The sequence below is a fragment of the Meleagris gallopavo genome, chromosome 3 (assembly GCF_905368555.1).
Source record: "Meleagris gallopavo chromosome 3, MGAL_WU_HG_1.1, whole genome shotgun sequence".
NCBI classification, from domain to species: domain Eukaryota; kingdom Metazoa; phylum Chordata; class Aves; order Galliformes; family Phasianidae; genus Meleagris; species Meleagris gallopavo.
Genome location: NC_139406.1, coordinates 21,878,958 through 21,903,185, shown reverse-complemented (window position 1 = coordinate 21,903,185; position 24,228 = coordinate 21,878,958). Strand labels below are relative to the sequence as shown.

At 38.8% G+C, this 24,228-nt stretch overlaps 1 protein-coding gene across 1 annotated transcript in view; it reads right to left on the bottom strand.

The window, feature by feature from the left end:
* Positions 1-24,228, bottom strand: part of MYO10 (myosin X) — a 151,195-nt gene that overhangs the window by 73,276 nt on the left and 53,691 nt on the right. Inside the window, exon 3 of the mRNA XM_085220426.1 lies at positions 14,867-15,025. Within this exon, the coding sequence (XP_085076552.1) occupies positions 14,867-15,025 (159 nt within the window). The remainder of the gene's footprint in view (positions 1-14,866; positions 15,026-24,228) is intronic.

Here is a 24,228-nt window from a genome sequence, read left to right as displayed (position 1 = left end):
CATCTTCTCCAGCAAAGTCTCCATGGGTACACTTGCCAAGGCTCTGGCTATCAGCTCCCTCACATCTTCCTCTCCTCTCTTTCAAGCTATTCCATGTCCCCAGAGCATTTACATTTCCCATCTACCTGCCCCCTCCCTCCTCTTCCCCTTAATTAATATGTAATTATCACGGTGTATCAGCTCTCCTATCTCACCATTACCCTGCTGTTTTATTTCCCATTATCCATCTGCTCATCCTCTGCCAGGCCCAACACAGCAGAGCAGCAGTAGAGCTTTTGCTAAGGGAATACAGAAATGTTCTCGAAATTATGACGATTTTATTACATGCAATGAGAGCACTCCTCCTCACTGTAAGTCCAGTACATTTTACAGAGCTGTGAGCTTTCAGTCCGTGTGCTTTATAAAAACTGCTATGTTGTGCAATAGCTCGTAAGGTTTCAGCTAGAGAAAAGATACCGTTTCAACACAAGATCGTATCACGGGGCAATTACAGCACTAAGACAACCACTTAATTTCTCAGGATCATCTCCTCTTGAACAAACCTCCTCAGTTCAATAAATATTTCAGCACAGATTGCATGGGAAAAAATTTAAGAAGTTTTGTTTGTTCTCTTTGTTGTGTTCATTTATTTATTTATTTATTTATTTTTATTTACATGAATATAGTGCAGGTACAACCAATGCAACAGGCCACTACACATCTTTACCTTATTTAGATGTCTGAGTAAGCCTTATTAAAAAGTAAGAATAGTAACTTGATGCACACCACTGTAAGAGATACCATGGCAAACAAGGAAATAACCCCCCTCCAAACATATGAACACTGATATTGCAGTATCCACAAAAATGAGGCGGCATTAATTTCAGAGCAACCTCTGTACTAAATTTTTATTTTAGGTCAATCCTCCACCTGCCAGCTTTCCTCTGGCATCTCTATAAGCCCTGCAGTCAGGGACCGAGGCATGATCAGATGGTCACCCACACAAGGGACAGCTGCTGGCTGCTCCCTCACTTGTCCCTGTGCAGGACTCTGCCTCCTGTCCCCCTGGAAGCCCTCATCAGCCTCGCAGTTTGACTGCTTGCTTTCAGGGTAGGCTTTTCAGTTTGACAAGTGCAAGCACGTTAGCAGCAACTTAAACTGGTGCTAACATACAAAAAAAATAGGCAGAAAAAATAGGCAGGGCTGCCAAGTTATCTCCTGAGCCATTCCTGCACCAGGCATCATCCATATTGCAAATTAGAGCAGTTCACTCAGAAGCAGGAAATCTGAATTACTTTATTATGTTAACATCATAAGGCAGCTGTTCAGATGAAATTGCAGAGAAGGTATTTTCACTTTCACTTTGCTTAAAAGAAAGTGATTTTGTTTTTTCTCTTTGTTCCTTGGAGTTTCTAATCTGATTCTTGCAGTCAATAATTGCTTATTTTAACGAAAGCAGTTCAAACTCCAAAGCAGATATGAATAGGAGAAATATTCAGGTGTCTGCCAGAGCATAAGGAAGCAGACAGAATTTCTGAAGATTTCCTGTTGAAAAAGTCTGAGGGGAATTTCAAAGCCCTGTGTAGGGCTTATATCACAAGCCTGCTTTCTTCTGTTATGGAATAAACTGCCAACAACTCATTATAAGATCACCAGTAATAAATAAATTTGTATCCAAAAATAATTAAAATTGAGCAATTTAGTCTGAATCATGCTTTAACTAATTAAGCAATTAAAACGTTGTCCTCCTTTTCTGCATTCAAATTTTTTTACTGAAATTTTACAAATTTTACACTAGATGATCATTGTGGTCCCTTTCAACCCAGGCCATTTTATGATTCTATGATTCTATGATTTCCCAGAACACTTCTGCTCCACATTTTAACACAAAAAGAGGAAATGAGATTGTTTGCTGGTCCTCTAAGAAAACTTTCAAAATTAGAAGTTCAAACCCTGTTTTCTCAGCACACATTCAGTAAGATGATGGCATCACAGGATTTGGGCCTTCTAAGTAAAAGGAAAAAGTAAAGTAAGAAATTTCCCTTAAAAGTTTTTTTCAGGATCTCTACACACAAAAGCAACAGATAAGGAAGCTGCCCTACTACCCAATCACTTCATTAATCCCATAAACCAAACACACTCTATAGATCAGGACCACCATTGCATTTTATCTTTTCCCCCTCACACGATATTTTTTGTGTATATCTTATCAGCCTTTTGCTCCATGCCCAGCAACCATCTACTCCTTCACCATTACGCCAAGACGAGGACTACTCCATCATAGCTTTCCTATTCCCAAGGATTCTTTAATGATCTCCCTGTCTTATCCAGGCATGCTTTTCCCACGTAAGGTCATCAGTTTCATCACATGCAGTTTTTCTCATGACCTCTGCTTACCTTCTGCATCAAGGTACTCCTCCGAAATTCCTAGACTTTTAGCATCCAATTTTTCCTTCTTAAATAAATAAATAAAAAGAAAAGGACTTTTTTGCATGTGGTGTTACAGGGAGAGTAGGAGAGAAGGTAGGAAGACTCTGCTAAAGGGCATTACATGTTGCTCCCAAACGAAGCCTTTGATCAACAATTTGAAGCTAATCTGAAGCTGAAACTGGCTGCACCATTGAAACAGGCACAAGAAAACTATACTCCTCAGTTTCAATCACTGCGCTCCTTCACTAACACCAAATATAAATATATTCTTTACTATTTTGCTTTTTTTGATACTAGAAATGCTGGGACTGATCAAATACAGAATTAAAATGTTTTGTAACAGATATACACATTAAGCTACCACTTTGCCCGGAGCAACTCACTTTTCGCAGTACTTTCAATATTTTCTCCTTTGGGAACAAAAAAATATCTATGCTTATCACAAAAACAAAATTACATTTACAGACACATCAAAAATTATGTTTCTGGATTGTTTTTGAGCAACTCTTGACTGCTGGAGTCATTGAAGGAATGGATCCTCTCTCTGACAAGGACGGGTTGGTTGTGTTTCGTTTGGTTGTTGATGGAGTATCAACCTGAAAATTTATTTAACAGCATATGTTGAAAGATTATCTCTGTTCCACACTAGTCTCATACCATTAAATCATCAAGGTTACAGTAACAACACCCAATTACAATGCTTGTGCTTTCACAGCACATGCAAAATCCAGACAGTTTTTGAAAGACCGAATACAGCTGTCACACTTCTGTAGCTTTTCAACACTGAATTTCAAGGTTTCAGGGTGCCAAATCTGCAAATGGAAGCATTTGCCCAATGCTGTAGGCACCGCCTCCATTGTTTCCAGTTCTCCTAGGTAAAAAGATTAATTGTACTGATGACTGCACGTATGCTGAAGCTAAGTTAACTAAATCAGCCACCATATACACGTCAGCATAGAAAGGAGAAAGAAAGCTGGACTACATTTTGGTGTGCTTTTTAGGGGAGGGAGTAGAAGGGGCACAAACATGTCATAAGAAGGATGATAATTAATGCTCTTACTCATGGTAGGATCTTGATTTATACTCTCTGTGGTAAGAACGCCTCATATTTCAGCCGGTGTCGTGTTCATTTCGCTGGGATGGAATCCAGTTTTCTCCTTAAATTATAAGTTAAAATGTCTGAAGCCAAACTTCTTTCTTAAAAGCCATAATCAAACTGAATGACTAGACTACAAGTTTAGATGTTTCCAACCAATCAAGCCATTTGTGTGAGGGAAATGTCATACTCTGTAATCATCCCTACATGCTTGGGCTTCTGCAACCCTCACCATGTCTGGTGACTCATGGTGGGTTTCCAACAGCCCAAATTTGTAACAGCTTTTCTTTCCCCTATTGTTGCACTCCTTGTCAATGCACACATCATCATGACTCGTAAGTTTTCCCTTCTTCTTCTCAAAGCCAGCTATGGAACTGACTGCAAAATGACATGTTTGTAAACACAAAAGACATGATACAAATGTGAGACTCAGCATCCTGAGGAGAAAACCTTTTGAAGGGAACCAGAGCAAGACAGGGAATATCACTAAGTTCAAGTGCCAACAGGCAGCTGCCTACGTTCAGGATCCACGTGCTGAATGTTCTCCCTCTCACAGTTTCCTGCAAGCCTCTTCTCAGACACAATCACCTTCCTTAACTGCACTCTGAGGTGTGCTTCACTATACAACCCCTCAACCTCTTCTACTAGCTGCCTTCCTTATGGTCTCTTCACTTCCTGTGCTAAGAATAGATCAGATTTGTGGAATATCAGCCATTTCAGCATTTTCCAAGTCAGGCTTTATGCTTGTTTTCATTGGCACAGCTTGTAGTAAGATTCTGGATAGTTTCAGAACATTTGTACACGATTTCAGATTATCAGAGATCATCTGTTGGGCAACAGAATCCTCATTTAGATGAATCTTTTCCATTGTGTTCACCCTTCGATTCAACTAATGTGATCTTAAGCTTCCCTTGGTACTGAGCTTTAAGCAATGCTGCCCTGTTTCCAACCCACTCCAAGGACTAGGGCTATGTTATCACTTCAGGAACAAGTGGTGCTTTGCAGTCCAGCTACCTTTTAATTCTAAACTATGTTAAGCAAATGCTACGCTCCCCTAAGTTTCAACCTTGAGCATTTATAGTATCCTTGTTTTAGACAACTAATTAAAGCTTAACAATCTTTTTATTTCTTAAAGGTAATAAGGTTTTGTTCACCTTAGCGATCAACGGAAATAGTGGAACAGTGTGCAGAGGGAACTGTATTGTTCAGCTTTACTCAAGGGAAGTCTCAGGGAAGGTGAAGGACACTGTGAGCCCCTCCATAGACTAAGAGACCAATTCCTAACTTAATCTCCCCTTGCTTTTCCATTAAATTTCTCCTGTGAAACAGACAATTCTGTGATGATGGAGATACTCAAGTAACTTCTCAAGTTCTATTCAGAATCTGTACAGAGCTACAGAATCTCCAAAGACTTTTACTGGAGGGCACGAGAATTGAATTGGCAGTGAAGAAATGCCCAAGTATATTCAAAGTGTCAAAGAAGAAAAAAACTCACCTCAAAGCCAAAAAAGACAAAAGCCAACTGGAGAATGTGAAACTACTATAAAGAAAAACTGATACAAGAGGTATCCAAAGGTAAATAATAATATTCTGATGTACAAGACCATAATACAGACACCTTTCCTGACTTAAGAACGTCACCAGCTTCACCAGTAGTTTTGTGTCTCAGTTTAAAAAGGATGGAGTCACCTTGTTTTTATCACATTTTTTGCTGGCTAATAGAAGAGAATCTCTACCATGTAGAATACCTATCTAGTGGGTGTCAGGATAATCATTTTTAGTGATATAATGCATAGACTTACATAAAACATCTCCTGCTTATGCAAGAATCTGTCTTCACCACGGCCAAGTGAAGAGGTGACCTCCTGAATACAATAGCATGATCGATCAGGATGAGATATTGATTTTTGCCATTTTCATGTGCTTCAATACAGAATGTGACTGTAGGTTTGCTACAGCCTGTGATATGCAATCTGTGTGCACAAGTGAACAGCTTAGCTCTAATGAAGAGATCTCTAGTTCAAATGAGAAAAGGCTCCATACAGAGTGGAGACCCCATGGCTTTTCATTTCAAATGGCCCGCGGCCACAAATTGGTTCTTCCTGCTCTGTTATTGTACAATGCTCAAATGATTTTTTCAAAGCTGTCTGAAGGTCTAATTAACCTTCAAGCAAGGGACAGAAATGTTCTTCTTCCCCATCAAAAATCTCAGCATTGATAAAGAGGCTTTTCAGATAAAACACATGCAAATGAAAATAAAAACTCCTGTCAATGATAATTAGTATCTCTCGAAGACAGGAGAAATATTTTTAAGATATAAATTTGGAGACCTATGTCATTCTGCCTGTAAATATATTCCATACTGGTACCTATCTAGATTTTCAAAACTTCTATGATCCTTTTACGTTTTAAAACCTTTTGTATAGAAAGAGCTCTTTATAGCAGCAAGCAGGAAGAACACAAATTATGCCATAATAGAGCATGAAAAGAGAAATTAAAATGAGAATAACTGAATTCCAGGTAATTTGTTGGATGCTACTGAACTGCTGTCAAATAGCCAGGGGCCTAGAAATCAGCACTAAGATAGCAAACAGTAGTAGCAGCCAAAAATCTGCTAAAGGGAACTTCTGGACCCCACCGGTATTTGAATGGAAATGCTGACAGACATCAAAAGGAAACAGTTGAAACTGTGAAAAAGGGATTACATCCTTTCAAATGAAAGCAACGGTCTGACTACAAATCAACAGTCCACTTACACAGGTAGACAACAGCTATAAAATTAATTCAGTCTGAACTTAAATTGGTTGTTCATAGCCTTTCTATTTTTAAACTACTGGAATATGTGAATGAGGCAGTTGGTCTGTGCAGCATAAGCAGTAAATTTTGTGCAGCTCACTTTACAGTCAAAGCCCAATTCATGCTAAGAAAACATGTGCTGGTGACAGACAAGTGGCTTAAGTTTCGGAATTCAAATTCCTGCCCTCCTTTGTACATGTTTGAGTGCAACAGACCTTGAAGAAAGGAGACCAAATTTACCTGCCAGCAATACAAAAATGCATGCAAAACTGCCCAGTACCATTTACAAAAGTTCAGATTGTTAAAAAATAATAATTAAAAAAATTTTCTGCAAATCAGTCTACTTTCTATTATTTTCAGCTCCTACAGTTACCAGTGACATTCAATGAAGATGTGGAAAAACCAGTGCAAAAAGCTATTTTTTACATCTAAGAAAACAACAGCAGTGCTATTACCAATGCTAAAGCCTGTACAGGATTATAGATTTTTACTTCACAATTTTCAGTAATTATGAGTAAGTAAGTTCAGGTCTCATTCAAAACCCACAGAATTCAACAGGAAATTATGTATTACTTATTCTTCTACCAGCTGACCAAATGTAAAAAAATAAAAAGTATGTATAGTGGCATAAAGCAGACAGAAAGAGCAAGGCTTTTTGATGTTTTAACAGAACTTTGACTTCCCCCTCCTCACCCCGTCACTGAAACAACCCAGTGATGACAGCTGGTAAGATCCTTAAAGCAGCACATATATACAGCAGGTTACCAACAAGTTCCTGATTGCTACAAACCATAGCAAAAATCTACCTAACAGCAAATTGTTTGTGTAGCCCTTGCATACATGATAGCATCTGCAATTACACAAATCTTTCTGAGTACCTCCCTTTTTAGTAATACCGTGTTCACCAAAACATCTCAGACTAAAACATTTGCTAAGATCTGAATACAAGCACCTTAAAAATCCTCAGTATTTTCATTAATGAGGTCAGGCAAACATCATTTTTTGTTATTATTATTATTACTATTAGCAGCAGCAGCAGTGTAGCAAGTTCAGCAGTAAGAAGGAATCCAAAAAGAAGAAAACTTGGTTAACCAACTGATGGGATTTGTTTACTTTTACTCCTATCATTACAGCTATGTTCTTCCTCTAGTATGTACACAAAAGAAAAAAAGATAACAAAATAATGGTACTTGGCCTTTGGCAGACAGTTGTTGATCTACTTAACTGACCATTTTTAGAAATAACGATCACCAGAAATAGATTCCACTAGATTTCCAATTAAAAGCCTGCTGTGTTTATATAGATTTTGTCTACTGCTCTTCAACAACAGATGTGAAATGGAAGTTGTAATTAATGCTTGGAGACAGGAACTCACTTTGAACTACATTTTAAAAACATTATCTGCTGTGTGTAAGCGTAACATGTTAATTATGGAGGTTAAGCAGCTATCTATAGGCATTTTTCATGCAGTCTTTGCAACTGAACTCTGTTTTGTGCACCTTCACTGAAGGAGCTGGTCGAGACAATTACCCCACCTCTGCAGTAGTACAGGATACAACCTAAGAGAACCCACTGAAATTCATCAGCACGACTTCTAAATTCCTCTACTGTAAAAGTATAGCAATTAAATAATCAGTAGTTTCCTCAGTGACCAAACAGTAGATCCTGTAATATTACTACTTAGAACTGTTTGGAGTGTCAGATACTTTGAACTGTGCAACTACAGCAAGCTTGTAGACAAAACTAAAATAAATTGAGTTCTAAAAGGCAGTGAAATAACAATGGATTTGGCCCAAATGTACATTTAAGGGGAGATTTAGATCAGATGTTATTGAAAAATTTTTCACTCGGGGATGTTGAGGCACTGACACAGCTGCCTAGACAAGCTGTGGGAGCCCCATCCCTGAAGGAATTCAAAGCCAAACTGGATGGCGCCCTGGGCAGCCTGATCTGCTGGGTTGCAACCCTGCTCTCATCAGGGGATTGGAACTGGATGGTCTTTAAGGTCCCATCCAACCCAAGCCATCCTACAATTCTATGACTGTGTGACTACTAATATAAATTTGCTTCAAAGTGAATGAGTTACTACTACTAACACAGTTTATGTGAAAGCAAGGAAACGCTTTGGCCTCTTCTCAAAAATTACTCTTGTTAATTAACAACATTACTAAAAACGAGACAGAAGTACTGCTTACTAGGTGGCTTAAATGGCCATTTCTCTTCCTTTGTCAATGGCCCATTCTACAGAGTTGTTCAGCTGTCCAGGATGGTGTATAGGCTCTTGATACATTTTTGTTTAAGGTCCATTTTCTGCAGGGATCACATCGCATAGTTCTTCTCCTTAAGAAAACAATCACAGCAGTTTTCATCTTTTTAATAAAACACATTTGGGCTACTGTCTTTTACTAATCTTCTTTTGTCTGTCTGCCTCCACCTAAAACCTGTGTCCACAGTAGAGGACATCCATACAGGAGTGCTTTCAAACTCCAGAAATTACATCTGTCTTGCTTTATTTAATTATCCTGTACCTCGGCATGCCTGAGATTTTCCCAGTACACATACCAGCATCTGCTTCCTGTTGACATGGCACTTTTGACAGAGCAATTGCACTGAATCTGAAATACTTTTACTTTACTAAAAAACAAATGAGTATGCAAAACTTCAGACAAACAAGTCACAGGGCAGCAACTGACCTGGATACTAAAGTGTCTAGGTCTGCAAACAGAATTGGAAAAAAAAAAACAACAACAAAAAAACCCGACAGTGACTATTGATAAACATTGCACAAACAACAACTGGATCCCCTCAGGGCATTCTCATGACTGCAAGGGAGATAAACATGTAATAATTAGATGATTTAACAAACTACATGCTGCTAAGGCAAATCAACACAAATAGATTTTAAAAATTGATGTATAAATAAATTAATATACCTTTTAAGAACAAATAAATGAGCACTACGGGTAATAAAGTAGACAGAAATTCTGCAAGCCACTTTGTCAGAGAAGGCAACTCTTCCAGTTTAACACCATGTTTTTTATTTGTTTGTTTTAAGAATTAGAGAGATTTTCCTTTCTCATACAAGTTACTTCATGTTTGCTGCATCATCCGAAGAGACAAAGAGAGCCAGCCCCTTAGCTCCTAACTACCATCATCTTCCTCTGACATGCATATGGCTTCTACAGCACTACATGCCTACGTGGCTGGTACAGAAGTTTTTATACAGATACAGATGGTTGTAATTATTGGTGGGCAAACTGCAATCCTAATTTGAAACAGAGCAAAAATAGGCTATGTTCCCTCACCCTTCTTGGCCACCACACACTTCTCTTGCTCCAAGAGGCTCTGCCCCAGCCCATAGGAAGCTGCCAGACCCAACATACCCCTCTGGGAAGAGGGCACTTTTCCACTCTAAATAAAATGGCACTTGTCGAACAAACACCACTTCTAAGGGAAATGGGACCACCTAGTACTTCAGAGCTTAACTCATCAGGAAAAAGAATGTGAAGTGCTATGAGCCAGTAGTGTGCCCTGGTGGCCAAGAAGGCCAGTGGGATCCTGGGGTGCATTAAAAGGCCAGCAGATCAAGGAAAGTGATCCTCCTCCTCTACTCTGCCCTGGTCAGGCCTCACCTGAAGTATTCTGTCCAGTTCTGGGCTACCCAGTACAAAAAAAAAGCCAGAGACTCCAGCGGAGGACCACAAAGATGATAAAGGCCAGGAGCATCCCCCCATGAGGAAAGGCTGAATGACCTGAGTGTGTTCAGCCTTGAGAAAAGAAAACTGAGAGGAGATCTTATTAATGTTTATAAATATCGTAAGTGTGGGAGTCAAAGGAACAAGGTCAATCTCTTTCCAGTGGTCTGTGGGGAAAGAACAAGGGGAAATGGCCATAAACTTGAGCATAGGAAGTTCCACACCAATATGTGAAAGAACTTCTTCATGGTGAGGATGACAGAACACTGGAACAAGCTGCCCGGAGAGGTTGTGGATTCTCCTTCTTTGGAGACGTTCAAGACCTGCTTGGACACACTCCTGTGCAACCTGGTCTAGGGAACCTTCTTTGGCAAGGAGGCTGGACTCGATGATGCCTAGAGGCCTCTTCCAGACCCTACAATTCTGTGATACTGCAAAGTGCTTTGGAACTTGCTTGTTGCCTAAACATGGGCAAATGAGGGCTGATTTGGCACTGGAAATCTCTGTAGGGCAGTCTGTGAAGTAACTGCAGTTATTTTCAGGCCTACTCTTGCCTCAGCAAAAACTCTCTAGCTCTCTGATCTGCTCTTCTCTAATTCACTTGCCTACACCAACCCCTAACCACTGGCCACAGAGACAAGAGAACAGCAGCTCCTCCCGCAGCCAGCTCGGACACCATAATTTTTGTGTACTGTAGTACAATTCATACACGATGCGGTTCATGGCATCGTCTCCAAGATGAAGTCAGTCTCTCTCATGATGTGTATTTAACTAAAAGTAAACTTGAATCAACAGCTTAGGAACAAGTCTCCTTTGAATGGCAACAAGAACAGCTGCCACAGCACTTCCCCTCTCCACACCATGTGCCCAGTGCTGGCTTGGCTTCAGAGGCAAGGAAATATCTCGCTCGCATTCACAAAAGGCTCCATTTTCCAATTTGGGCACCTTCCACTTTTAGAACTGATATTTATCTTTCTATATTTCTCCACACATCAGCCTAGCACACAAGCTAATCTGAGCATTCAAATACAGGAATTAAACCTTGTCTAAAAGCTGGACGTCTCCTCTCAAGCTGTTCCTTTAAATGAAATGGGAGAGAGAGTACCAGCAGAACCCCTCCAGGATCCCATCACTGGCATACTAAGCTTGTTCTTTTTCAGGGGTGAACCAGAAGCAAGCTCTTAGATAAAAGCAGTATTAATCAAGAAACCTAAGAAAAAAAAATTCCAGACAGGAGCCTGCTTTGAGGAGATCTTATCGCTCTCTACAACTCCCTGAAAGAAGGTTGTAGCAAGGTGGGGGTCAGCCTCTTCTCCCAGGTAACACTGATAGAATTAGAAATAATGGCTTTAAGTTGTGCCGGAGAAGGTTTGGGTTGGATATCAAGAAAAAATTCTTCACAGAAAGAGTTGTAAGGCATTGGAACAGTCTGCCCAGGGAGAAGACGGTGCAACTGTCTCTGCAGGTGTTCAAGAAATGTGTAGATATGGAATTGAGAAACATGATTTAGTGGTATGGCAGTGATAGGTTGATGGTTGGACTAGATGGTCTTACTGTTCTTTCCAACCTTAATGATTCTATGATTCTATCTAGGAGGAGCATATACAGCCTGTGTGTCTCACAGACTAAAAGGGGACAGCATGCATTTTTTTTTGTTGTTGTTGTTTTTAAACAGGAAAACAGGCAGAAAATATCACAATCATGGTGACAGACTTGATGCTGATACAAAAAGATGGCTGCAGATTAGAACAAATTTTGTCTTTTACCTTCTCACTAACAACACAGATTCAGCTACTTATCTCAGCTTGTTAAATACAAAGCCAGGCATCATTTACGCTACGAACAGTCTGTAGACCAAATCAATAAACTAAGCCCAACACCACCCACCCCACAAAAAAAAGGGAATAAAAGTCTATGTTGACCTTTATAGCTGGAGCTGTTGGCAGCAGCAAAGAAAGTCACTGACAAGTTTGACAGTATTTGACATCTACAGCAAATATATTTTATACTATTAATTATAAAATAGCAAAGAGTTTAGGAGTATGGGTATGATTATGTGAGATGAAGAGGGAAAAATGTTATTAAGTAAAGAAAAGTAAACTGAACTCTAACATCTGAAGATAGTTACTGAAATGCTCATTGCTGGATAAACAGCTCATCAAATACAACAGGGGAAGACTTGTATAAATAATGTCTTCCTGGAAAAGCAACTGTTTAAATTTCTTTTAAATTGTTTCTTTTGTATTTCTAAAAAAGTTCAAAGAAATGCTTTACACCACAATTTAGTGTATTGCACTTCATACCATTTCTTGTATTTGTTTGGAAAAACAAACCTCCAAATTTATACCCTAAACAGTGCATTCTTCATTGCTCAACTCAAGAATTATACAAATATGTTTGTACTACTACTAGTAAATTAAAAAGCCACAAAGTATACTTTTCCCCTCAGTCGTGAGGTGGGCAAGGAGGTGAACAGGGCTGAAGTACACAGAGAGACAATGATAAGCATCTGTAAAAGCAGCATGTGGCAGTTATACGTTGGTTTTATTCAGTGATGGAGAGAAATCTTCCCATGGGGACGACTAGCTCTTCTGCTCAAAGTACAGTAGGGCACATGCGTTCCTAATTTATCCCTACTGTATAAAGGAAAAGATACAAGTAAGGTGTTTATGTGGATACAAGACACAGTGTGTGCACTTCAGTGATGAAGCAATTACTGGCCACAGGAGAAGTCTATTTTAGGGAAGAAAGAAGACAAATGTTCAATCTGGAAAGTTTTACTTCTGCCATGCAATGGGTTCCACTGTCCTGTATAAGAATTAGTCTAGCCCCAATGAAGAAAGATGAGGAAAATCATTTCTTCAGCTGGCTGCAATTATGTGTTTAACAGAGGTAAAGCTAATGCACCTTCCAGTCCCTCTCTCTTAAAAAGCAAACAAACAAACTAAAACACAACAAAAGAACACACCATTGACATATAACTGAAGACTTCAATACTGTTCAGAGGTTCTGATCTGGTTGGTTTCATAGATTCTTCTAAGAATGCTTCCTCCTAAAACATAGGCTTATAAACTGATAAAGTTCTCATAAAATTATGTCAACTATTTAATTTGCTTTTCTCAGGGTTTCTGTTCCTGGAGTTCTGTCCCACTAATCTACTGCTATTGGCACAGCAAGACAGGAGGTACCAACTAGGAAAGAGAAGATGCTTTTTATATCATCCCTGATTACATATAAAGACAACAGAGACTCTTTCACATGCAGTTCAAAATACACCTGTTTTTCTCCAATCACCTTTACTCAATCAATTTTCAGGTTACCAAAAAGAAGTAAAATTTGCAAAACTGAAAGGACAATAAACATTCAGCAGCAACTGAAGATCTGCCATCACTAACAGCAAATAAACCTGTTTGTCTAGAAACATACACTACATTGAGCACCAAATATCAGAATATCCTAATTTTGTTGTGACAAGCTGGGACATAAACTAAGACGTCTCTTCAAAACAAGGATATTTTTTGCTTCTTCAGAACATCACCTCCTTCTATACTCAAACTTGATTGAAGAGGAAAGGCTACATCCACATCCCACATCTCAGTACACCTAATTGCTCAGAAAACTTTTCTTTCTAAATTAAATTTTCACTTATACTAAGTGTTATAGTCTAATCTAACAATGCTAGTAGAAGATCAAACTTTTCTCAAATGTTCTCCTTTTTTCCTGCAGGGTTGCTCACATATGCTGTTCATTTTTTGTCTACTTTTTCTTATAAAGTAAAAATAGTCAATTTATTTTCAGAAGGAAAAATTATAAAGACTGCTGTAAAGAGAACTACCTCAAAATTTAGGGCTCCCAGTACAAGCCCCTTTAAAGATAACTTAAAAAGGAAGAGAGCTTCCTTATGCCCTTTGTTTTTGTCATAAATAAATTTGTAAATAAAGAAAACATTTTACATTAAAATGTTTATGTTTAAAAATAAACAAGCTGAACTTAATAGATGAAGTTTAGAATAAAGCATGTATATGGCCAAAGCAAGGATCCAAAAAGACTACTCAAACCTTTTTTTTTCTTCTTCTTTTTTTTTTTTCTGTTAAGTATTATTAAAAACAAACAACATCAAAAAAGCAACCACTGAACAACTGAAAAGTGAGATTTCACCACCCAGAACAGCTACTTCTATTTCCTGCATCTTTCTCATATTAAGTGTGCTTCTAGATTCAAGAAAGATTAGTACCTAATCCAATCAAGACTAACAAATTATTTAAAGAGCAGGTTAACCTAGCCACAATCTAATCTTCATTATAGATCCGAAAAAAAGAATTCTGTATTGACTAATTCTTAGTTTCTGAGATTCCTAAATAGCTGCCTGCTTTCACATGCCCAAAACTGTCTATCTGTATTTAATGGCATAGGTTCTCAGCTTGAATGATCATAATACCATCCCCTTTCTATTATAACTGTTGGCCACAATTGGACCTTGGACATCCAAATGACAGTCACAGATTAAATCCCACTGCATTATTTCCAGTGATGTACATAGCATACAATGTTGAAACAGGGAAGCTAAAGGAGGTGAGAAAAAACAAGAATCCTACACACAACCCTGCCAATGTAAGTGTAAAAAAGCATATGCAGTACAGTGGTTTTCTGAGGCTTGCCAGGGAGCACCTTGACATCCCCAAGCTACCTCCTCCTTCTACTACTGTTGGTAAGAAGTCCCTAGGACAAGGCATGCTTTAACTTTCTAAAAATGCGCAAAGAACTGGAGAACGTTAAGAAGGAAGATACTACAGAACTGCAAAACACACAGCAGTTAGACAAGCGAAAACATTGCCTTTGGATATTTTTCTTAAATTCAGAAGAAACTTACATAGATTTTATCTTGCTGATATCGTTGGAATAAGTTATGCATAATGGAGCCTTCATGGAGATCTACTAGTGCTGCCATGTCTTCCACACTCTCCACACTTGTCTGATGCATAGGCGTTACTTTTTGGTGAGTGATGGTGCTCTGTTTATAGGTGAATACCTGAAAGAGTTAAAAAAAAATATATAATAATTAGAGAACACTCTCAAAAACTCTCATCTGAGGAAGGAGCTTTTATATCAACTCATATTCCCTATACAGTTCATCAGTGATCATACTTGAAAAATGTTTTAGCCTGCCATTCATACCTTCTTCTAATGCTTCTTTCACAATAATTAAAGGCCCAAACACATGCACAGGGGTCATATGAAACTATCGCATATTGACAATACACTGAGGACAAAGGTTTTTTTTTCTAGCCAAAAGAAATCTAGTTTTACAATGAACTACTGTAATACTTTATTAGATGAAAAATAAAACAAAAAAATAATCATCGTCCAAAAATCTAAGGCCAACCAACAAAAGATAATCTTCCACTCCTTACAGTACACCTCACTTAAACTCAAATTTCTTTGAAGAAGAATGTTTTATGTCGCAAACAGGAAAAAAAAATATGGATCAAACAGGCTACCAGCATTAGTATTTCATCTGAAAACAACCTGAATGTTAAATGTTTCCATCCAGTTCTCTGATAAGGACCACAACCAGGTTAGGTCATGCTTCCTAATGTAATTAGCACACTAAGTTCACCATACAGCAAGTATTTCAAAGCGAATGGCTGCGCTAATTTCTAATTAATGTACTTTTAAGATAAATTTCAGAGGCGTGCTACAAATGAACAGTAAAAGCCCTTTAAAAGCCATAATTTAAATACTCTGTCATAGAACACTTTTACGTATCTTTTGTAAAGCCATGGAAAGTACACTCAAGAGTTGTACATATCCCCAAACTACTTAAACTTTCAGGAACACTGACATCGCTGAAGTTTATAAGCCAATTGCTCAGCAATACAGCTTCCCATTTCCTGTTAATTTAGTCTTGGCAACTCATCCTTATAGACATATGTCTGCATCTCACAGGCAATGCTACTTTGGCAACACTAGTCCCTGCAAACGTCATCACTGCAAACTAAAAAAGTAGGTCAGGGTGTTAATGCAAATATTATAATAACGTGAAACACTAAAAAAACAAACCTTCCCGAATCTTTTGAAATAATATTTATAAAACCAACTGAAAGAGTGCAATAAGCAGCAGCTCGGCTGTTTATGAGCACTGCAGGACTGCCCGTGCAGGCTGGGGATTACGCAGCAGTATGGAAAGGAACAGTTCTGTTCAGGGAAAGAAAACCCATCAAATGTTTTTCCAAATAAAAACATATGTATGCTGCTGCTAATGAAAGACTGAACAAGGGCAGCAGCGTAATCAAAAACCAACATTCAGGAAAATACATTCTTAACACTTACTGCTGCATGATTTTGCCTGTCTTGCTGAGACAAAGAGAAGAAGAAAGTGAAGGAGCAACAGGCAGAATGCAGAACAGAGCTAACACTGAAGCTTTGGGTAGGATAACCCACCAGCTGACTGAGGAGAATTGCCTGATGAAATCTGTTCACTGAGATCATATTCCAGACTGAATATATCAAATGTTGGCACAGACATTTGAACAGTTAGACATGAATGACAGTTAGAGCTGTCATTCATACCACAAGGAAGTATACTGGGGAAAAAGAAGATACAGGGAACAAATTTCTAACAAACGCTAAAAGGCTGTGCAAACATCAATGGGACACACAGGTCACATGAGCAGGGAAAGGAAACAAAACATTATTTCTAGGAGGAAGATTTTCATGTCTGTGATATCTAGTCTTTGATATATGATGCAGAGGTTAACAGGGTATGAAGAGCATGCTGTACATCACTAAGCAAATTTACTGACGTAAGGAATTAATGAAAATTCTCCAAGGAAAATAACAGGACAATTGACCTGCAAGTGGTAGAATGACTTAAGATGGTCTTTATAGATTCATCCCTTGCGTTCAAAACCACAGTTTTCTCTGCTTAGGCGCACCTTTCTCATACTTTCAGCTCTTTCACACATTGCATTCTTGTTTAGATGTGGAAATGTCTCTGGCAGCTAACTCTTAAATGTTCCTTTATGCTTCCTTATCAACCAGCTAGAAAAGACACTAACTGGGCTCAGTGGCTGTCCCCAAGACTAGAAAGAACAACGATCCCTTTCCCATGTTTTATTTTCACTAGAATCCTTCAGATTCCCTAATTCCACTGTAAAACTTCAGCAAAGTCATCTACCATCAAAGCCATTAGATGAGGGCAGCAAAATCACATGATAGATCTTATGTCCTTCAAATGGGCTCTCGGTAGCCCCGTTGCTTGAGCCCTGAAAAGCTTGCTTTGTTTTTTTCATTTTGACTCATGCCTTTGTTAGGATATGTATGTGAAAAGGCTGCCTTGAACTTTAATGTTACTAATTAGAAGGTCACGCTATGAAATATTACAGCAGATGAAATCCTCAGGAAATAAAAACTGAGAGCCATTCAATGGGGTCAGTGTGCAGAAAAGGAAGATAACCAAATTGGCTCCTGAACTTTACGAAGACCATGCTGGCAGAGCACAGGAGTGTCCACCCTCAAGGATCTTGCCAGCATTTGTGGAAGGTCAAGAAAAGCATGCAGGAAACTTGGAACAAAATCTAAAACAAATAAGAATTCAGCAAAACTGCTTTCCTTTCAAGATATAAATGGTCCAAGATAACAAACATGCTGAATATATGGAAAACTATAAATTAAAGAGAGTATGCAAAATAAGAACTCTCAAAGTTACTGTGGAAATGAAAGTTAGAGGTTGAGATAGGAAGGAGCAATGCAAACAGCAACAACAGAAGGAACAAACTCAAGAAACATAAGACTAAACAGCGAATCTAGCTGACCTCCAAGAAACAGTACTTTACGAGGAAAGATCATGTCTAATCTGCTTGAGTATCCTTACCATGCCTTACCTTACCACTGTGATGAACACACCAAAAACAGATTCAACTGCTTCTTTCAATTATCCATCTGAAAGCCCAGGGAGTGAATGGGCCTCAGGTGACAAAAAAAGGCTCTCAAAGGTGCTGTAGGATTCTAAAATAAGGTAGACAGGAACTATCAAATGCCCAAATATCAACAGCTTGCTGAAAGAGCAACCATACCTGCAGGCTAGGGGAACAGTCTTTACTAACAGACTTGAAGACTGAAAGAGAGCAATTGTGCTGCTGAGCTAGATTACTTCCTCTAGTTATAGCTAAGAGAGACTGAACAGACAGGTAACTGAGTACAGAAATATATGAATGAGTGTTAGAAATAGGGTCACATGCAGAAAATGTGAAAACAAAACACACTGGCATGGTTTTGAAAGCCGTTTTCAAAACTCTGATGAGACATCCTCATGCCCCAATTCATGTTTATTTAGAACTCAGTAGAATTTTTCACTCAATTCACTTTTCTCCAAAACATGGTACATTTTATCAGCCTTACTGTGACAGGGCCATACTCAGAGCAGTGTCAAGATCCACCTGCTCCATAAACATGCTTCCTGCAGCACTCATTAGAACTAAGACACAATGACAGGCCCTAGAGTGAGAATTGCACTCATGCTTCCAAAAGTATTACCCAGATGAGAAAGGATGACGAGCAGCAAAAACAAACTCATCATCTTACAAACAGAACGTCAACCCTTCAGGTAGAGACAAAGAAAAAAGAAGGAACCCTTGGCAGCACACAAGAACTTCCAGGACGTGAGCATGACCTGCACTGTGCACACTGGACATCTGATGGTGCCTTTTCTTTGCTGAAGACACCAGTAAGACACTCTCTGATGCACTGCAGAAAGCTGCAGAACTTCCAACAGCGGGATTGAGGATGAGACTGTAGGTAAACACTGAGCAAAGGGGTTTTTGGTGGCTGAGGTTTTGCAAAGGATCTTGTTCCAAAGCAGCAGAATGCCTTAGAATAAATCATTTCATATGGGACCCTATCTAGAAAGCCAACAACTCTTAAATCACATTTGAAGACACAGGCAGAAAGTGAAAATGGTAGATTTATTAAATAAAAATATCATTTTGCTGTACATTTTCTGCATGTACATATTGCATATATTCATAAATACTGTTGCATCAGCAATGCCATACTATAATCCACAATGTGCAAGCATTTATTAGGTAAATCTGTGTCTTTATATTCAGTCATTTTACATGAATATACTCTTAAATCTACCCATGAACTTACTGGAGAAATACATCAAGAAAACAAGCGACCAACAAATCAAGAGTTTGAGGCGTATGACTGCAATTAAGTTAATTTCATTTATGCTTTAAAAAAAGCAACAAAATCAACATGAAGATCTAAGCATTTCTTGCTTCTTTGCATTGAAAATGACATTTTTATCCTGTGCACACAATCTGGTGTGAGAAAAAAAAAGTTCTTCCAGTATTCCCTTAAAGGGGAATACCACAAAACAATATCTAGAAACCAGTCCTTAGTTCAAAATCTAATGAAAATTACGTTTGGAGAAAAGATTTAATTTGTAAATGCAATTTATTAACACCAGGAAAGAATGCTAGAGCAGGCACTCAATGACAGGAGCACACAAGCTTTCTCACTCACTGTGTTATTTCATGACATGATGCCAAGTGACAAAAATACCTGCTTGAATAAGGGCATTAATCACTATCAGGGGATTTCACAACAGCTGAGTCAAGTGAATCTATGATAATGCTGAATTAAGTGCTTAGTTAAAGCACATCAAAAAGCGCACAATCCTCATTTCTTGCAAAAGCAACAAGTTACACTCAGGGCTTCCCAGCCTGTACACAGCCAACACACCATCAAGTCTCTCAGCGTTTTTCACATGGCAGCTGTGTGTTTAGTTTGATACTGATGAACAATACTCGATGGGAAGAAGGCCAAACGTACGCTAAAATGTTCCTACTCAACAAATAAGTATTTGAGTTATGACAAAATCTTCATCATTTTAGAGAGATTTCTGTAAGATTTTTATTTGAAGGCAGAAATGAGCCTACCTATACCTTCTGTACACAGAAACAGTCAGTTAAAAATATTGGCTTTTTTCATTCTCTGCTGTTAATCTGTATCGAGAACCATCATTTGTATTTCCCTTGTGTTTAGAAATTAGAAGAATGCAATAAATCCTGCAAGACCTCTTTATACATGACTCCAAGCAGAAACAAGAGGACTTCAGCTCACATTATAAATTGCGGAATTCAGCATTCCAAAGAGAAAAATAAATCATTAAAAGCTCAAGGACCCGGAGATTGAAAACAAAAATAAAAATCTAGTGGTTTACATTTTTTTCATGAAGAGAGCTACTGGCTAAGTGCATGCTTTAGATACAGGACAAGGAAATGCTCACACAGATCAAAAGCAACTTAATACCAAACATAAAGCAAATTAAGAAATTAATGGTCTTTCTACTGTCAGTAAGATAACAGTGCGACCCAAGTAATGCTTCTATCCAATAACTTAATGTTTCTCTGTAATAACTGACCTTAGACATTGATCCTGTCGTCCCGAAACAATCTATCAAGCAACAAGATGTACCAGTGCACAAGGCTTGCTTTGATACAATATAATTTAATCTTTCTCAAAACAAGAGAAAGTCATGATGAAGTTTCTTATCTATTATACAATGGAGAAAAATTAAATAGGCCTCTTATATCAAGAAAAAGGATATTACCAACTAAACTGATACTGTAACACTAACAGCCTTTCCTTCAGGCAAATATCTCGTACACACGTGACTGAGAATCAGTTTCTTTTTGTTCCCACTTTACAGAATTCCTCCCTGCCTACCCTAGGAATCACTCCGTTCCCCATCTTCCTTTCCCATGGAGATGCCAGGGAGATGGTTGAGTCAGCATCCTTGGAGTATTTACAAACCATTTGGATGTGGTGCTCAGGGACATGATTTAGCAGAGGGTTGTTAGAGTTAGGGTAGATGGATAGGTTGTAGTTGGACTTGATGATCTTTAGGGTCTTTTCCAACCTGAGCAATTCTTTGATTCTATGTCTGGATACTCACTCTGCCCATTATTGGATCTATAATATCAGATGAGTAACACACAGGTCTGCATAATTACCTGTTTTGCTTTCACTCTCTGCTCACTTCAGGTCCACCCAATTTTTAGCCTCAGTTCCTCCTCTTCCAAACCTTTCTCCCACACAGAATCATCCCTTTCTGCTTCTGAACTCCAGAGACTGGAGAAGCACGCTGCCAGGCCGGTGAGCACTGCTGTCACTGTGATAGAGCTCTTCTTTGCTCTTTCCCTACATGTTCACTGAGATCAGTAAGCTCGTCTGGTCAAGACTTCTCACCTAATTCACCTTGCCTATTCTGCAAGCACTATTTCAAGACCATTTATTCCACACATGGCCTATTTCCTTTTGCAGACAAGCTCTACTATCAAGTACAAACAAGCTCCCAATTACAGGTTCAGTGCTCGTGACCCTTCAATTGAGCTTGCCTATACAGACAATAAAGAAATTTAATTCAAATTAAACACATTGATTTTACCCAGATTATACTACAGTAAGCCTCTAGGCTGTCCATGCTAATTCTGACAAGAAAAAAAGTGCATCTTTAATTGCTTCACAAATGACCTTGTATGACCTACAGTTCTCTGCATGGGAAGACACCACAAAGCTTCATTTTTAAAAAGTCCACCCACCTATAAATACCGTAGTGCTGCAGAAAACCTGAAGCATTCCTGGCACATCACCACTCCATGCTTCAGTATGGAAAAGTACCCCTTTCTGTCTGCAAACTGAGAACTGAAAGGATTGCAGCTTCCCAGGCGTTTGAGAGCACGTAACCAAAAAAAATAGGCAGAAGACAGACCATAAGATGTGACTTAGGATCCCCGCAGGTCAACCAGATCCAAGCACTTACTAGAGAATAAAGAAAGGTCCAGACCAAACTCTGCTATGGTTTGGTGTATGGTTCAAGGAGGTATTAAAATGCCCCGAATCAGCACTACAAAAACATCCCACTGGAAGCAGCACCCAGAAAAAAGAGGTAGCAATGATTCTCCCCTTGCTTCTAGCATGAACCACCTTGAACTAGCTCCAAGGAAAAGTAGATGAAAACTGCTATTTCCTTCTCAGAGGAGAAAAACCAAAATTTTCCCTCTCAGAAAATCCAAGAACATCCAAGCACCAAAAATCCAGCAACAAAGGAAACTCCTCTGTCACCCGTTATCCATCATTTGCCACGCAACAGAAAATGCATCTCCAGACAATGGAAGGCACTGAAAGCATTATCTTGACTGTCAACACCATTTAGAGATGGAGTGAAACTTCCAATTTTAAATTCATATTTATTCAATGATTTAGATGAGATAAACAATGATTATTTGCAATTGAATGAACAAGACAGAATTTGAATAAAATGCCCTGCTATCAAGAACTGAAACAACTCTATTCAAAAAGCAGCCTGCAAATTCCACCAGCTTTTTTGAGTCACACAGCAATTCATCTCAATAGGCCTTTTTTCTTCCAAAAAATAAGAAAAAACCTGCAGGCAGCTGATTAGACTGCCTCTGAGTCGGGAATATGAACAGTCTTTGTGTAATGTTGAAGTAATAAAATCAGAGGCAACATTTATTTGGCAGCTCGAGTTCGAAGGGGCCATTCATGCAAAGTCAGCCTTGCCCTGGACAAAGGCTCAATAAAGAAGATTACACCCTGACAAGACCCTCTAGGAGGGAGAACAAAACCAGAGCAATGTCTGCACAAACCTTTCAGCCTCATTTCTCTCTGTTCCTCTTTGCACCACGCTCATATGAACTGACCTGTAGGAGCAGACAGCCTCCAAACTCTGCAGAGACCTTGCCTTCTGTTCACCATGTCCCATGTCCTTTGATAATGTCACTAAAGCTGGTGAAGGCAGTACAGTGAAGGAGGATGACAGGTGGGGTGTGTGTGGAGAAATTCTCTGGGAACAAGGCTATCAGGGCACCCCAACCACTACCATCCGACTTCCACTCTCAAACACTAACCTGGCTCTGCTATCCCAGGTAACAAAGAAGCAGAGCCAGTACATCTGGGACAAAATTAATGAAGAATTATAGAATGGCTTGGGTTGGAAGGAACCCCAAGGATCACCAAGTTCCAACCCCTCTGCCGTAGGCAGGGCCACCAACCTCCAGATCTAATATAAGACAAGGCTGCCCAGGGCCCCATCCAACCCAGCCTTGAAAACCTCCAGGGATGGGGAATCCACAGCTCCTCTGGGCAGCCTGTTCCAGCACCTCACCACTCTGTGAAGACTTTTCCCTGACATCCAAAAAAAGGATAAGCAAAGGAAACCCTGCTACTGCATCAGCTATAAAAGAAAAGGATTTAACATTAAGGAATGTGAAAAAATGGCGACACAAGTGCTGCCAAGTAATGAAGTACAGTTCTTAATAAAACAGAAAAAATAAATGGTAAGTGAAATGCCCTAAACCATCAGTCAAATAAAACAATACAAAGAAATAAAACACTGATGTTTTTCCTGAATCCAGTGTTGGAGTCAAAAATGTCTACTGAGTTACGTATTTTATGTGAATTTTTGTGATTTAAAGACTTTGCAACTTGCATAAGCACAGAGGCTCATACACAATTTTAGCTTCCAGATCTCCAGACAACATTAATTATAAAGCTCTTGTAATTTAAGTATGTTGCCATTTTATTTAAGTTTCTCCAAAACTTGGCTTGGTTTCTCCTATTATAAATACCACTCACCTCACAGCAATAATATTTAATTATATTCAAATAACTTAAAATCAAATGACTTTTTGTTCACAACAAGAATGGGTCTGTTTCAGTGTTACCTTCCCTTCTTAATTTAAAAGCTGCCTTTTAGATTCTTCTGTATTGACAGCTTTCCAAAGAAGCAGAAAAGTCAAAAGGTTAACATGACAGTAAGTTTGTAGAGCTCTGAAACCCTTCTTTGAGGGACTACTTTCCAAGATCATTTGATCCCACTCCAGTGAAACATAGATAAGAGCCTAGCATTACTTTTGCTTGTTGAAATAAAAGAACTGTAAGGTTTTGTTTTGTTTTATTTTTGTGCTATGAGGAAAAAAAAAAGAATATGAAGGATTGGTACAAAGCTTTGTATACGTTCATAGGGATTCTGAAATGGTAAATCCAAAGCGATGCATGAGCTACTCATTTTAACAGACAACAAAATCCATAGTTCCCTTCTAAATTTTTTTAAAGTTAACTTTTAAACTTTTTCTATTATATAGCCAACTGTTTTGTAAAGACAAGCCAAATCCCCATCTTACTGGCAACAGATAGCCTGCT